Below are 18,496 nucleotides of genomic sequence, written 5' to 3' on the forward strand. Positions count from 1 at the left end.
AAAAAGTTTCGTTTTTATTTTTAAAAATTTAAAGTTAAGTACAGTTATTAATTTCCAATATGAAATGGTTATGGGAATAACTGGGAGTCTTGACCGTTTAGGGGGTTGGTAAGGGAAAGGAAGTAGCGGGCATAGACCTCCCAGTTTATTAATAAAACATTTTAATGTTTATAGTATTAAATTCCGTAGAAAATGTTTTTTTTAATTTTAGATTTATTTATTTGGATAAAAGTAATTATCCTAAATATATCATGCTCAAGTATAAAACATGGATTATTTAAGTTCAAAGATATCACATAAAAATTATTATTTCTATAATGGGCCAGATGAGTAGCATTTAACGGAAATTTGTTGTACATGACTAACCATTATAAAAAGCAACATGTCTTTACCCTTAAAATGTATGCTCACATAAATAAACATGTCACTATAATACCGTTAAGCGAAAAAACAATATACTCAACCGCAGAAATATATAAAAAAAAAACAACTTAGATAAATTAATATTGTGTACTGTTTGTTACATAATAAATTAATTAACATGTAAAATAGCAAAAAAAATTTAAGGGTATAATTATTATAATTATTTTGATTATTTATATTAGGTTCAGGCTAAAAGCGTCACTACTTAGTGACTTCTTTAATTAAATCACGCATGTCAAAGTACACTATATATAATGTTATGTAATATATCATTAGCGTTTATTATACAAAAATAATTAAATACAGATTGATATTCACTAACTTTAACAATAAGAAAAAAATACATTTTGTATTAAGTTTGGTTATTTCTTAATTTATAATACATTTTATTAAATATTTGTTTTTAATGGAAATCAAATCACCAACTTCAAATAGTGAATATAACAATTAAAAAATATTTTTATCAACATTTTGAATGATAAATTCATAAAATACAAATTCAAATTATGTATTTGACAAATATTCAAATTTCATAACTTTTAGTATCAATAATTAAACAATTAATTGATTATATAACATAAAATATTATAGTAATATATTATATTTTATCATTTTATCCACATATTTTTATTCATTAAAATATGAATAACTAATAATATAAAAACGTCATCTTAAAAAAAATCTCCGATAAAGAACATAGTAAAAATTATTTACAGCCATGAAAAATTAAGATTTGGGTATATATATATTATATATGTTTTAGAGAAAAATACAGTTCCTATAATATTATAACATTATTAACTTAACAAACTTTTTAATATAAAATAATATTTTATACTTTTATTCTACGTTATGGTCAAAATGTTTTTTGTTTTTGAAATTATTTAAATAAATAATAAAAGTAATTTTAATATTTTTGAAAAATATCTAAACTGAAAATAAAGTTCAATGGGCTTAATATTTATTGGTAAGAAGATAAAGCATTTGTACAATCGTTACACAAACACATTGTATTGCAATGAACATATATTTTTGTTAATGTAAATAATTGTAAAATCTTTATAAAATATAACATAATTATGTAATAATCATTTGTTTTTTTATTTAATATTCAATAACGCTAAAAAATAAGTAAAATATTTTTAAAATACAATAATTTAATTATATTAATCCAAGAACGAATTTGCATAGCACACTTCTGAGCATTTTTAAAAGCGTATATCTATCTCATCTGTTTTTAAGGTGTTCCACAAAAACTCTGTAATAAAAAAAAATACTAAACGAATGATATCCCCATTTACTGTATTCTATAATCCCTTAGACTGAAATGTATGTTGAATATTTTTTATTGTTTCATATAAGTTCGCGTTTTAAGTTTAAGTAGAATAACTTCTTCTGGAAAGTTGGTTTTCTAACAAACATGGCAAAATCTTTGGATTCAAAACTTTTTTAATTCTGTAAAAATGTTAAAATTTTTCACAGGAATTCGCAACTATTTACAAAATATTATGGACTGTCTTATAAATAAGAATTTAAAAAACTAAGATCAATTTAACATTTTTAAAAATATTATATAGATGTAGTTTATGTGAAAATTCATAACATTCCGAATATCGTACAATACACTTTGATTTCTAAACCAATTTGTCTATTTTGAATATTTTTTATCATTCAAAAAATCGAATAAACTGAAGAATGTATAATAGTTATGAAAAACACTATATAATGCTTTTTATATTTATATTTTTATTTTTTAAATATCTGATGCTGAACTCAGCGCAAAATAAAGATAAACTATTATTATAAATGTGAAAACAATGATAAATCATCTCATTCGAAAAACAATTCTAAATTGAGTTCACAGGTTTATTACAAAGTGTTATAACACATTTTATATTCGAATCATACCGATGAATGTATTGGGAATAGGTATTGTGTGGGAATATCTATTCCCAGTACTTTTAAAAATAATATGAAAACACTAAAAAAAAAGTAAGAAGATCATTTTATAACAAATGTCAGACCACAAATCGTGCTTTACGTTAGTCTATTCAACAACCAGCAATGGTTTTATATTATTATAAAACCAGAAACATTGAAAGTTTTTATTTCAGATCAAACTATATTATAGTATAATAAGTATAATAGCTATTAGCTATATAAATAAAATAAAAATGTGAACCTATAATATTGTATTAATTATCATAATATAAATAGCGCCTATGTCGATTTAAAAATAATTGGTGGAATTATGTGTATTCCAATATTTTGAAAAAAGATTTTATTTTATTTTTGTAAAATAATAACTATAGGTATATTAATTGATCACTAGTTCTCATTGTATTATGGACAAGATATTATTAAACAAAATACTTTGGCAGGTAATGAATTATACATAAACATTTGAAAATTCCAACTTTTTTTTGATTTATGTTCATAACATTTATTTTCTGAATCGAAAAATGTTTAAATTCAATACAAGATATTTTTTATAGAAATTTAAAAATATTTAAAATCCAATTGCGCTATATTGTTTTAGATATTTTGAGTTTAATTTTTAATTTTTATAAATTTTAAAATAACGATTTTAATTAAGATTCGAAAAATATTAATTGTAGAAACATGAATTTCCTGCGTATTTATAGGTACTTTTGTTTTCTAAACACAGTAAAATTTTCAAAATACACTAATTTAAGCTATTTATACCAAAAACCTTTTCATATTAGCTGCTTTTAGTAAGTCGTTTTCGTCGACTTGTAAGTTCTTACGAAAAATAAATGCAATGCCTAATAACTAATTCTACATAAATTACTAATAATATTATAAATAAATCATAAAAATACCATTTGAAATATTATTGTCTCAGAATCGTTTTCCGTTTGTTATTATAAATATTTGAATTCAAATCGAATATATTCATTGCAGTGACTTACTAAATGACAAAGTACACTCTATGCCTACTATAATATAGATTAACTTCCCCTGTGTTTTAAAATATAAAATACTTGTAAAAACCAATTATTGTGATTAAAGATTTTCATAATTAATTGAACAAAGCAATGTAATTGTATATGATAAGGTTAGGTTAATTTTAAAATTAAATCCTCTTACATTTGATCACAAAACTATAAATATTATTAGATGATGTATTTTAAGAAAAATATTTATTCCGAAGTAATTCGTAGAAATTACTCAATATAATTTAAACTTCAATCACTTATAAAACAATATACTGATAAAACACATATAAAGGTTTTTTAACTTTACATATAATATAGTTATAAACAATTTAGATTAAAGTTTATAATATAGGCAATAAAATATTCATACTATAATTTATAAATACGTAATAAATAAAATAATATACATTGCTTATCGCGTGGAGGAAAAATATATTTTATATAATAATATTAATCAACGTACATAATACAAATCAAGTAATAATGTTATTACTCAGCTTTATAATGTGTATTTCATTTATATATAAATATGATATATTAATGTTTAAAAATCTATACTTGAAAATATTAATAAATATAATATGATGATACATAAAAACATTCACAACAATTTATTTTAATTTTAAACTTATGATAATGTTTTATAACGGACGAACTGAAACGAATAATACATTTTAAGTTATTGCAGAATGTCTGAATTATTGTCATTGTGCTGCAATTTAGGACTAGGACATTAATATAATATTAATATATCTTACAGGAAGTTGGCGATGGCTCCAAACTGGAACGAAGTTTTCAACGGATTCGTTCAATTATCAGGAAACGTAAGCGTCGACAATCGCGAACAGAGACAACTAGTTGTGATACTTCTGTAAATTTTAAACTGGAAAATACAGTTAAGCAACTAATGCGAATAAAAAATGAAAAGAAGAAATTAAAAACAGAAATGGTTAATATGTCGGATGATGAAATATGCGAGCGACAAGAGAATTGGTAAGATTTCTAAACGAAATTATGTACATAGATTTTAGAAATAAGTCTGCTTTAGAGCATACAAACATAATATTATTATTAGTTTTAGATAATAAAATAGTATCCATATGTTGATAACCAAAATGTTTATGTTTAGTGTTTTTATGAAAAATATTATTAATACTCATAACCATTAATTTAATATTTATTTTTATTTAAAGAATTAGAAAATTGGTATTTAAAAATTTTAAATAGAGATATTCCCAATAAATCATCATTAATCTTTTATTTAATAATAAACAAAAAATATTCAAAATTCGCTAATGTTTAAAAATATAACTAACATTGTTTAATTCCATTATTTTTGACGCAATAATTAAAAAAATAATTGCATTGTAGTGTTCGTAACTACTGTGTTATAAATAAGTATAATTTCTAGTGAATATGACATAGAAATTACCAACGATCGTATAGAAACTGATCAGAACGATGGGACGTCATTAGTACTAAATGCCGGATACTTAGATCAACAAGAAAAGACTGATCGCCGAATTCAGCGTGCCATGACGGAAGATTCTACTGACACAGGTTAGTTATTTTTATTATTTAAGAAAAAATGTAGACCTTAATATGTGTTATTTATAAATACATTCGTGTTACACAAATTATTAAGATTTTGTAAAAATATATATTTTACGAAAAATAATATTACCAAATAAATAATATTATAATCACGTTGTATTATATAAAAACTATAATGTAAACGTGGTTTATACTCTTTTATTATTGAATGGAGTAACATGATTATTTTTTTAATATTATAAATATTTTATTGTAATCGACAATCGTTCATCTATTCATCACTTTATTTTACGTTAATAAAAATCGATAAATAATAAACTGATGGCACTTGTACAGCTTATTTGATTCCTTTATGCGATTTATTTTTTCGTACAAAACATTAAAAATGTTGAAATCTTGTCCAATTTGTAATTTAAAGTACACTACACTCTTGAAACTCTAATAATATTTTTTAAACTCTAAAAACTGTTTTCTAAAATACAACAACATTTTGAAACTGCTTTATATTTTTTGTAAGTAATCTAAAACCACCGTCATGAAAATTGTTCAAGCTAATAACTTACACACTCTCGCTAACATGTTTGTAGTTAGTGTACATTAACTAACTGTTAACTTTATTACACACCTTTCTGAATATTAATGATGTCTAAAATAAAACTAAAATCTATAATGAGAAAACACAATTCAAAATATAATCAGATGCAATTGTTTCCATTTTAAAAAAAGGATTTTAATATTCTTTGGCGGGATTATGAAAAATTCTATTACTATACGTCCAAACATAAAAAAATATAAATAATTTCAATTTTATATCAGCAAAAAATATACTCACCATATCATTGTTCGTTGAATGATACGAATATACGATACACTAATCTAGTATTATCGCTCTAAAATATAAAATTATTTTATTATTACGTTTTCGTTAAAATCAAATAAAAAAACTAACCGTACCATTCCGTATATTTGATAGTATAGATAAATATATTCAAAAACGTAGTTTTATACAAAATCTTGTCGTGACGTAGTATACTTTACAAAAAGAAAGACGACATTATGTAAATTGAGTTTCGTGGCATTTACGACTCAATCCAAGTCCATATAATTCAAAATGTTATGAAAAAAAAAATGAATAAATTCATAACACTACAGAAGGTAAATGGTGAAATGAGCCTGAAGATCAATTACTCCTTGGGGATCATGTGGGCTGTGTCCAATTTAGAGTATCCAGTGCATACAGATGGAATATAACGTATGCTAGTGGAAAGACTCTGTAGGTCAGAATAACTAAAAAATAAATTCGTTGTAACAGATTGATAGAAACCAGCAAGCACAGTTGTTCTATTATTAATTTAATATAGTATAAAATTGGTAGTTTCAAATATTTTAAAATCTCTAGAAACTTTGATTAAATTTTTTTATGTGAAAAAAAAACATGTTCGTTGGTATATGCCTATTTCAATGACAGAATACACCCAACAAATATGTATTGTCAGTAGACTAGATATTTTATATTAGGCTTAATAGAATTTATTAAATGCACAATTTTTAGTATAATACGTATACTATGTGTGTTGACTAAAAACGAAGTTTTGCTTTTTTTATTTTGGTACAACTTCAACAACTAGGGTTATTAGCTTACAACATTAAAGTATAAAATGGTTTTTTTTATGTTGAATTATACATATCAATATGTTTGAGGAATGAGATGATTTTGTCAATGTTGCCTTCAATTGGACTTCAAAGAAATTGTCAGGCATTCCTAGATTTTTTTCTAGTTTCCATGTGGCTTCGACCAGGAGGTGTTAACTGTAAGAATTCCTTAGCGGGTTTTGCTTTATTGCCTGAATTCTTGATGAATAATAATGATAACACGTCTTATTGACATGCGTAGTATAATATAACGTTTTACAAGAATTTATATGTTATATTATGTATAATTCAACAAATATGATAATTTTACATGTTGTTCAAATCATGATTCATCTTTACTCTGATAACAGTAGGCAGGTAAATAAGATTTTATCGTACAATACAATCAGTTATTAAATATAAACTTAACTATGCACATGGCATTACTCAAGTTTGTTGTTGGATTCTAAAATGTCATGTCAAAATGTATAAATTCATTTTTTGATTTCATGTCGTTTTCAATATAATATCAACGTATTTATTGACATTGAGTCAATATTAATTGAATTGTAATTATTTTGAAAACACTATATCAAAATAAATGAAACGAAATTCTGATGATAATAATAATAGTATTTTAAAATAACTATTATATGTATATAATTTTAACTCAATTAACATCGACTTTTGATTATATTTTTAGCTTTTCTTTTAACATGTAATTATTCAACGAATATAACAATTAAAAGTAATTCATTTAAAATTGTTGTTTTTAAAAGCTACGATAAACTGAAATTATATTCTCTTTTTTTTAATTATTTATAAATTAAATGGTAGCTTAAAATATCTATTAAATTTTAATGAGATACGTCGGATCCAATTGTATATACACGTATAATGTATATATAAGACACATTTAAATTGAAAAACTTTAGTGCATTATTATTTTAAATGTATCTTTAACTTTATAGAATATATTGCTTGGAGTACCTACTCTTGACTTGATCTTTCAATACGTATAAATGAAAATTATAAAATGTATTTGTTTTTGAATTGATTAATAAATCTTATCAAATAACGTTAATGTATTTTTAAATGTTAATTTAAATTCCTAAAATTGTTATTATTTTTTACTAAATAATAATATGTTTACATTTACTGTCATTTCACATGTACTTATATAACTTGAAACCGTATAAATATGTAACATTTCATCTAAACTATATACGTTCTAAAAACGTAAATGAAAAAATATAATTTATGATTCTAATATTACCCCCATCATATTTATACTGTATTTTTTATGTTTTATATTTTATAAACAAGTAAATTATCTAAGCAAAACTATAAAAGTTAACTACATCAACCTTTGTATTCTTAGTAACATGCCACTTATATCTACTTCAATATATTATGATATATGCAATAGATATTTTTACTTTTTAAAGAAACATACTAGAAAAGTTTGGAGCATAAAAAACCAGAGTAATTAGCCTTTATAAAATATAATGAATTAATAATTTTTAACTTACACTATTAAGACAATTAAAATTTTAAATATAAATTACAATTTAATATATTAAAACTATCAATTAAATTAAATTATTTTATATGGATTATTTAAATTAAAACTGTGTATTTTTATTAACGGAAGCATTAGTTATCGATTATTTTAATGAAAGTAGAGCAATCTTAAAAAGCTTTCAACGATATTTGTTTTTGTTTATTTTGTCTGTGATTTTATAATTTAAATATTTCTTTACCTGAATTCTTTATAAATTTGTAGAGGTTAATGTATATAGAATATAACGTTCTACTAACAATTAATCAACAACAGTAATTGTTTATAGGATACCAAGCAGTGTACGGTGTAAGCAACTTTTTAAAGATCATTAGTCATTTTTTTTTACAAAACCCCTTCAACGCCTTTTGTTTAATTTTATAATATCATATTTTATTTTACCTTAAGTAATTTAATTGCTATTTCACATAGTCTCATTTCATGTTTTAACAATATAAATATATATAAATTTCATTTTACAATCTCAACCGTTTCCAAATCAATTTATCATCATAATAATAATCATAATAAATTATGAAAAATGTATTTCATTAAACCTTTGGTGATATTTTTGAACCAATAAACTAACTAAAAAAAAGTAGTTTCTATAATATTAGGTAAAAATCAACATTATTTTCAAAACTATTACATAATATAAAAATTTAAATTTAATTTAATGGATGAATTTCATCAGAGTTATTATTATTGTACCTACATATTATATATATTATTCTTCAAATTCAAAACTTTTATATCAATACTGGTTTTGGTTCCTAAGGGATTTGCTGCTGAAATAGCTTTGTGTATTCAGTCAATACTTGCCATTTCATATGTTGCGTTATTAGAAATCAGAATATATAAATTGACCAAATACAATTTAATAACATTTTTAAAATCTGAATGACTAAAAATAAAATTTACAATTTACAATTTTATAAAATATTAGTAATTAAATAATCGTTTGTTTTATACGTTACGGTTGTGTTAGAAAATTTGATTATTTTTTTTAATTGCCGTTATATATTATTTATTATTTCATTTTTAAATTTTAAATTTAAAATAAAAAAATCAGATTGGCCTACCTATAATATTATTATAATTTGTGTTAGAGTTTGTCGAGAATTTTAAAATTACTGTATTCGTGTTTTATACAATTTAAAATACATGTAATTTGTGCAATTAATTGCTCAGTCTATCTTATTTTTTGTGATGATAATACCTAAATATATGATTTCATTTGAAATTTTAAAACTAAAGTCTTCCATTCCGCTTAAAAAACGGTTTCCAATTTACATATTAACAGACGCAAATACACAATAAAAATGTTTTAGTCTAAACTTGTATATATGATTAAACTCAAAAAATAGCATAAAAACGCGATAATGCAAGCGAGTTAAATAATTTAAATTCCAATAAAGTTTTTTTGTTTTTTATCAAATGTATAGGTATACATTTTTCTTCCTGCACAGTGAATTGTTGGATATGCAATATTAAAAAGTACACGCGAAGAATGAAAGCGCGACGTAGATATAAATGTTACAAACAGCGTTGAGGGGTATATAAAAAAAAAACCAATTCACGTGGTATTTTCTGATGATAACATAATACATATTATGTATAAGAATTATCAGTGTCAGCAAATGACACAGAAATTACTTGCTCGTGTGTGTAACGGGGTATACATAACAATTGGATATTTTGGACGGGTCGCAAACGGGATAGAACGTATTTGCATTTAAACAAGACACTTATAATGGTGGGTAAAACTCGTGTGGTTGTGTGGCGGAGTTAGGCAAAGGACGTGAATCCGACGGGTAAAGAAAGAAGAGTGGCGTGAACGAAAAGGATCGGAGAAAAAAACCGTTTGTAGTGTGGAAACTCGTTTATGACAAGGGATTCACGCATAGAAATAATGTCCTGTTAAGTTTAGCAGACCAGATCTATGGATCGAGTTAGTGTTAATTCAAACCGACCGAACTGGCATATTATCATACTATATTATATAATATCTCTTCACAGTAATACAAATTAAACAAATGCGTATTCATATTTATTAAGACTTAGATGCGTGTAACAGTTTACTAGACGGCAGGTTCGATTTAATATCAATATTTCTTTATTTGTCGACTAATCTCGACATAATATCACAATATTAGCTCTACTGAGACATTATTAAATACAATGCGCGAGCACGCAATACAAACGCTGCACGAAACTATGTGCCTGACGCCTATGTTTAATATTTTAGCAGCATAACTACCTCAGAATGTAAAGGAATGGAGATTATATTTTTTATATGTATATAATTCACTATAAATACTTGATAAACATGTTTAGTTATATTATATATAATATGAACTAACAAGTTAAACTAAAACAAACACTAACAAATGGATAAATAAAGATTAATAATGCTCATACGATAAACTCACTAACACAAAAAAATTAAATTACAATATTTTTAATTGATATTACATACTTATTTAATTTTACTTACTTTTATTTTTATTTTATTTAATTCGTATACGGCTTGCTTTTTCATTACCCTTGGAATATTATTAAATAAATTGAAATATGTGAAATAATATTTATTTTCAAACACCAAATCTTGTCACACCAAGATAACAATGTTTACAGTCTTGAATTCATCATTGCAATGTTTTCAAGTCTAAAATAATAAAACAACATGGTCTTATACGTAGTATAATATGCAGTCAAGCGATTCCGAACACCCAATATCGTTTGTTTTTAGCCATAGTAAATTTTAATATGTATACTTAGTCCAATATGGTCATTATCGTTACAGTCATAATGTTTCATATTTTTATATATATACATATCTTTTTTATCGTATACATCGAGCATCATGACATAAATTTAACATAATAGGTGTCTATTAAATCTACCAATTTCAAAGCCGCGTGATTCGTTATAATATTAATATTTATATATATTTAAACTTTTAACACGGTCGATGGGCGTAGGCGATAGCCCTCCTCTTAAACACGCCACAGGCAAACGTATATTATACATATCATTATACAATGTACCTACATATATGCGTAATATATATTATACACTCGAAAAGCAGTTGCGGTTAAACATTTATCGAATGTAGGTTAATCTACAGTATGCGATAGTGGCAGCGGTGGCGGTGGTGTTCACTGTGTGTGCAACGCGTTTTTTGACATCATAAATCAGAACGAATTCCATTCGCGATGGAATCGCACGACAAGAGTCGATAACGCGAAAATGAAGGAGTAAAAGAAGGGTGTAAAAAAAACTGCCGCTCCGAATGGGTCGTTGGCGCTCTTTTGGTGTGTAATGGCAAACCGAAAGTGTTCGTCTCCCTCCCCCCACGCCAACCAGCTCTCTCACAACTCACTCTCTCTCTCTCTCTCTCTCTCTCTGTCTCTCTGTCTCTTTTTCCTCTTCCGTCGTCTGCAGTTTTATTTCACATAATGTTATACACGAAATAGAAGGCCGACCACATTATTATTATATCGTCGTGTGTGCACGGTGATGAGACCGACGCCCGATGATGTTTCAACAAACTTTTTGAGTGGTTTACACCCTCACGGAGAATCGAGAGTTCCTTCACATACGGGATATATCGTGGGTTCCGTTTATTCATGCTTAATTGTCGTGGAACGAATATGTATTTCGATAGAGTAAAAAACTATACAGTATCTCTATTCAATTGAATGAATATTATTTTATGTAAATATACTTACGATTCTCTAGTTTACGTACACGCAAATCGACTCATTTCAAAATATGTTATACGCTTATACGTGTAAATATAGAGTAAAGTTAATTTTTTAAATTCCTCTAGGCTCCTCGAGTCTTTGATTTTATTTCATTACTTAACTATCTATGACTACTCAGAGGTCAGCGCATTAATATATTATTGACGGTTTTAATTAAATTTCACACAACAATATTGTACTCCGTATGCCTAATAAATTATAGTAATCAGCTATTTGAGCCAATATTTAAAAATCAACCCATCAGGACTAGTGAATGCTAATTTTACTTAGACTTATCGAAAAATCCACTATTTACTGTATTTTTGAGACATAACACTAAAAACCACACACTGTATAGGAAACAAAAATTAATAAATTCCAACAAAGTGGTGATCAAGTATATTTATAACATAAGCTATTCGCCAACTATTATTGATTACTTGAAAAACGAATTATCAATCAAAAATTGATTTCTTGCAACCATTTTCTTAAGATTATTTAAATAGTAAAAACTTTTACATGAAAATATTTTAACAGAAAAACATTTAAACTAAAACCAAAGATTATAAATTAGTGTTGTAAGGTATTGGAGTGAAAGTATTTAAAAATATTTATTGATATCAAATAGCTGTTTTAATATTTTAAGTACATAAATTGAAGTTAAGTTGAACACAATATTAGTCTTGTATAATTTTACTGTATTTTAGATTCTGAGCTAAGCAATAAATGTATTGATTTTACATGATGAGTTTTATTTTTCTGTGTATGAGACATAAGTACACGATAAATTGTCGTTAAAATGCTTTGATTTTCAAAAACGGGGGTGGTTTAAGATATAAAATTGAATCTAATTTGTACATAAAGAGGCCAACCTTAGAAATTAATAGTACTTACATTTTTATGATTGAAAAAAATAAACAAAAAATTAAGGAAAAAAAGAAATTTGAACGGAAATCCAATTTTCTGAAAAATTGATTTTGTATTTTTTATTATAAAATACGAAAATGAATAACCGTAGATACTTTAAATTTTCACCAAATGTTTGTATTGTTGTTTTCTATTTACAAAATAACACTTATTATTTTTAGTTATTTTTTTCTAGAAATATCAATAAAAAATTATTCGCCCTATCAAAATTCTTGAAAATTGAATACAAGATTCCACAAAAGTTATTCTCATGCCTATATTCAATCATTAAAAATATATAGGCATAACATTTTTTTAAATTCATTTGAAGTTAACATTTTGACAACATTCATCAAAATTACAAAAAATTACAAACTATTTTGTAGTTAAAATTTCATAAAGACTTTTCTTATTGTGTCTAAGTTTTGAAAATTTAATAATAAGTATTTCATACTAAAACTATATAATCTAAAAAATGTATAAAGACAATTATTTTTTATAAACTTTTTAAGTTCCAATTGTAATTAAATTACTCATTTAAACAACAAATAACAATGTTTATTATTTTATTGAAAAAAATTATTCGTGGGAACTAGAATTTGTATGTATTTTATATTATAATGAATTTTACTATACCATCATAATAATTTTTGATTTATTTTAAAATATTATCTATTTATAGATACTATGAAATATGAATCTATTTTTACTGTTTTACAATATTTACAAAAAAATATTATTAAATATGTTAGTTAGTTATAAGTTGATATAATATGGTATATATATATATACGTATATATAATAGTATCTTACTATAATAATTAAATACTATTAATATAATAATATTGCAATATTTTCGGAAAAAATTATATCAACTTACTATAATACTAAAAGTAAAATAATAAATAACTTTCTAAAGACCATATCTAATCGGAACCGTTTTTTGTATACTATGATATATTATCAAATTCAAAATTTCATAGACCTATAATAATTACCCACTCTACATCTAATGTACATTTGTAGAGCAGAGCGATATTCACTTAAACACAATTTGTATAATAGAAACATGAAAAACATACTAATGACATAATATAAAAAAAAAATAATAATAGAACATAAAATGTTATATAGGTAATTCAAAATTGACCATTTTTTTTTTTTGTACAATATACATATTATTTATAAAGTATTTTGAATACTTGTGAAAAGTGTTTGAGTTTTACTTAAATACATCAACTAAGTCAGTATTCGAAAAGAACATTGAATACTTTATAAAAATGTATTTGAGTAGTGTTTTAAACACACTTTCAAATTATTTTATACAATATTGCGTTAAACATAAGAATGTTTTAAGGTTTTATTCTTCGACAGCAGTAATGGACTGTACCACTTTTGCCTATACAATGCGCCGTCCAACATATAATGAAAAAACCTCGTTCTGTTTGGGCACCATCTTGTTTTGCTGCATGGTAATGTACCTATTATCATTAAATTTGAAACCAACAATAAATCGTCGCACTCAAACGCCTAGTCCAGTTATTTTAATGAAAACCATTAATAATCAGTTTAACTGAACGGTTGTGCCAGTCGTGGACAGTTAATTACAATGAACCGACATCTACAATTTGACTAACGAACGTTTTGAAAAAAAAATTAACACTATACCGACCACCAAATGACGGTGTAACGATTCGTAAGTCTTTAGACTTTGCGTACGCAATATATATTTGTCATTTCACCGACATATGCGTTTTCGGTCACCAATTGAGTATATATATTTTGTAAAGAGGAGTGTTTCGGAATAAATCCCAAAAGGACAAAAAAAAAAAATCAGAATTTAAAGTTGAAGTAGGCTGGATAAAGTATGAATAAGCCGTTAAAAATGGAACATATGAATAATATTCAAAAACTATAACTAAAAAATATACTTCTTATTGAAATAAAATAGGTTTTTATAAAGATATTGGTATTTACAAAATATCAGTCGATTGTTTTCAGTGTTGTAGGTGTATGATCGTGTGTCTATTATTTGAAAAATGTATTTTCCTTTCGCTAATAATGTGGAAAATATTGTTTTCGTTTACAATTTGACTTCACTCGTCGTTATTTCTTGTTTCATTTCTTTTCTCGTGAATACACTACACAAACAGGCTACAAAATGTATTTAACAGTGTTGTTTTATATAATTTATTTTTTGTTACAGTATATAATAAGTGATAATAATATATGATGTGTACATTGCCAATGCCATTTCCCTCAATAAATGTATACAAGTTGAATTTTAAATATTTTATTAATAAATGCATAATGCAAATGTCTTGTATATAATTTACATCGTATTATTTCCTTGTTTATATTGAATTGGATTTGAATCAATATTAAATAGATTTAAATTGATAAATCTAATTTTAAATTTTATGTTGTAGTAATAATATTTGTTAAATTATAATTATTCAATGTAATTTCTATTCCGCGTATCTAAGTATAATTTCTGAAAATATGTTTACGTATGACTAAACAAATATGACTGTTTAAAGGCATTAAATATAATAGTCTACGACAGAACGCATTCATTATAGTTGGCGATGTCATCCCTTTAAACATTCCAACCCAAAACTAGAAAATCGCATGTACCGTATACTTCACTGGCCATCGAATAGATCACTACATACAAGTTATTTACTTATCAACGACACGAGATATTTCCTGTATATGCATACCATGTACAAGTACGACATATCATTGTACACTCATGACGCGAAATGTCACGTGACACGTGTCCGTTCGTGTACAGAGTCCCCAACGAGAGACGAGATGGAAAAACGATATTGTTGGTCCGTGTCCCGCGCGACAACGACGATTCGCCCGAACGCGTACGTGAAAAATCTTATATTATACAGGGCGATTTACTGAACATATTCGGCCCCATTTTCATTTAACAATGAATTCATTCAAGTATTCTGATTTTCGAAATGTTTAAATATTATACTTAAAAATCGTTTTTTTTCGAATTTTTAAGTTTTTTTATTGCTTATAAGGATTGTCCTGGGGTAATACAAACTTCTCTTTTCAATTTCTATACTCCCTTTTACTGTAAAGTATTTAGATGATATCCTTTTTTTATATGCTTATACGCCTAATTCAAAATTGAAACAAGTACCTAATTTCTTGTTTAATAAAATAGTTACATGAGGATTAAAAGTCTTTAAAAATAGTTTTACGAAAATATAAAAATGATATTACCTAGATCGTATTTTGTAGGTTATATCGACTCTTGTATTTTATACTGAAACAACTCTTACAACTTATAAATATTGATAGGTTAATATTAATTATTAAAATTGTCAAATTACCATAGTCCCAATATCTTCCAAATCATTTTTTTCCAAAACGCACAACGTTAAATAACTCAAAAACTACTCGTTCCAATTTTTATTTTAATACTTCAGAAGTTTCAGAAAAATTGTCTGCTTAATAACTTATGGTTTAAAAGGGGGGTTGTTATATGAAAAACAGAAATCTGTATCATCTTAAGACACTTTTTATGTATTATTAAAAATTTCAAACATTTTAAAATATGGTTCTCAAGTATATCTGAAAATCCAAAAATCAGATTTTGAATAACTGCGTTATTGAAGAAAAATAAGTAGAATAAACTCCAATAAGTACGCTTGGTGAATCACTCCGTATAGTTTTGTGTTTCGGGTCAGTCACACGCGTGCTAAGACCGGCCACCGAGAGATTTCGCACCGCGCGTTGTTCCCCGAGCGCATCATGCTCGCGGAGTTTGTTTCCGTCTCCGCGATTCGTTTTGCTATCCGTATACAGTAGGTCATACGCGATCACGTCATATTATTATAATGTTGCCATCGATTCGCGATTCCGCAAAAAGTTACTTTTTAATGTTGCCGATCAGATAGATTTGTATCGATTTCATATTTATTCATTTACAAACACGATTGTCCTTTGTGACCGCCGACTGCTATAGCAGAAATAAATATGAAGTATATACGATGAAATTCATACAATGAATAATGACCATACGGCATACAGGACACAAGGCGATCGTTTGTTTGATGATTTCCTATCGCAATATCATTATTATTATTATTACACTTACCATAAAATGTACAATAATATGATAAATATAAAAATTCAATCCGAATGCATTTCATTAATTCCATTTTTGTCGTTAAATTTGTCCTAGGTTTCAAGGGGAAATAGGTTATCGCCAATTTATTTACATATTTACATATTTTTATTATATTCGGTTTTTTATAAAGTATTTATACTATTTATATTAATCAATAAACATTATATGCAAACAATGTTAGTGATTATTATTTTCTAATTAAAGCCTAGTTTAAAATAATTGAAAATATAATAATTATTTTTATATACGATTTATCATAAGAAATCTATTTTATCTAATTAAATCATTTGAAATTATCGTTATTTTTCCTTCTTTAAGTGTTTTTTATTTTTACTAAAATTGGCAATGACGGTGAAAAATCGACGTTTGTTGGAATCGCGTTATGTTCAAGAAGTAGAAAAAATACTTTTGCTTGACGAAAATTGTCGATATCTTTTAATAAAAAGGTAAATCGTGTGGAATCGTGTATCGCCCCAATATGCAGCATATACTCAATACATCATATACATTGTAGATTTCGAGCGTACGTAATAGTTTTACAAAGGAATGTTTTTTTATTTTTTATTTTTTTTGTATGTCTGCGATCGTTTTGTTTCGGCCTGCAGCAGGTAGAACGACCAATGAATGATTCGATGACGTGTTGGCAATATTCATTCAAACATAGATTACATATTACATATTGGAAAAGTAATTTTTTTTCATGTTTTCATAATATATTATGTGTATTAGACAATTACAACTTATTCTAAATTCCATAATATCAAAAGCAAACTATTATTCAATGATTTATATACTTGGGAAATTGAATAAATTATTTTCTATTAATATGCATTTAAAGTTTAGATAAACGGAGTATTCGAGCACCAAAACTTTTGCAGAGTACCCGACGGTTACACTCTACTCGTATAAACTTCAAATGATTATCAATAAAAATACATATAATTTAAATATATAATACATAGGTACTTATATTAAATATTCTAAATCTATACATAAAATCGATTATAAAAGCATGCTGCTTTTGATTATGAAATTAAAATCAAACGGTGGTCATTAAAAAATAATTTTAAAAAAAACTATCAACTACCCACCGTGATAAACATAAAAAGATTATATTATAATGACTGACATTAAACTTATGGATCCTGCATTGTATATAAAAATTAAAAATATGTAAGCTGCAATATCGGTACATCTCATTTGTCTCATATTTAAATCTTGGTTTCTTTATTGCTCAGAAGCTACTGTATGAGGTGTGACTGGGAACTTTTGTTGTTCTCTACGTTGCACGTAGTGTTAACCCAAATGTATGTGTTTAGTGAAGATGGAAATACCGTATCCGCATGTTTAATATCAATGGTAAACAATAAAAGCATAAAGTTGTATTTACAAAAATATAAAATAATCTTAAAATTAATGAGACCATTATTTATAGTGGATTCACCCTGCTTAACATATTTTTAACTCGGCCGCATTATCATACAAAACATTAATCAAACACGTGTACAAAAAACATCGTATTTATTCGCAAGCGCCCGTCCCATAGGAGTACATT

General features: G+C 25.5%; 1 protein-coding gene across 4 annotated transcripts in view; it reads left to right on the forward strand.

Annotated features, from left to right (window-relative positions):
- Positions 1-18,496, forward strand: part of LOC132921278 (sodium channel protein 60E-like) — a 109,686-nt gene that overhangs the window by 74,365 nt on the left and 16,825 nt on the right. For all 4 annotated transcript variants that reach the window (XM_060984210.1, XM_060984211.1, XM_060984212.1 and 1 more), the window contains 2 exons: positions 4,144-4,376; positions 4,795-4,943. In XM_060984210.1, the coding sequence (XP_060840193.1) occupies positions 4,144-4,376; positions 4,795-4,943 (382 nt within the window). The remainder of the gene's footprint in view (positions 1-4,143; positions 4,377-4,794; positions 4,944-18,496) is intronic.

The sequence above is a fragment of the Rhopalosiphum padi genome, chromosome 2 (assembly GCF_020882245.1).
Source record: "Rhopalosiphum padi isolate XX-2018 chromosome 2, ASM2088224v1, whole genome shotgun sequence".
Lineage (NCBI taxonomy): Eukaryota > Metazoa > Arthropoda > Insecta > Hemiptera > Aphididae > Rhopalosiphum > Rhopalosiphum padi.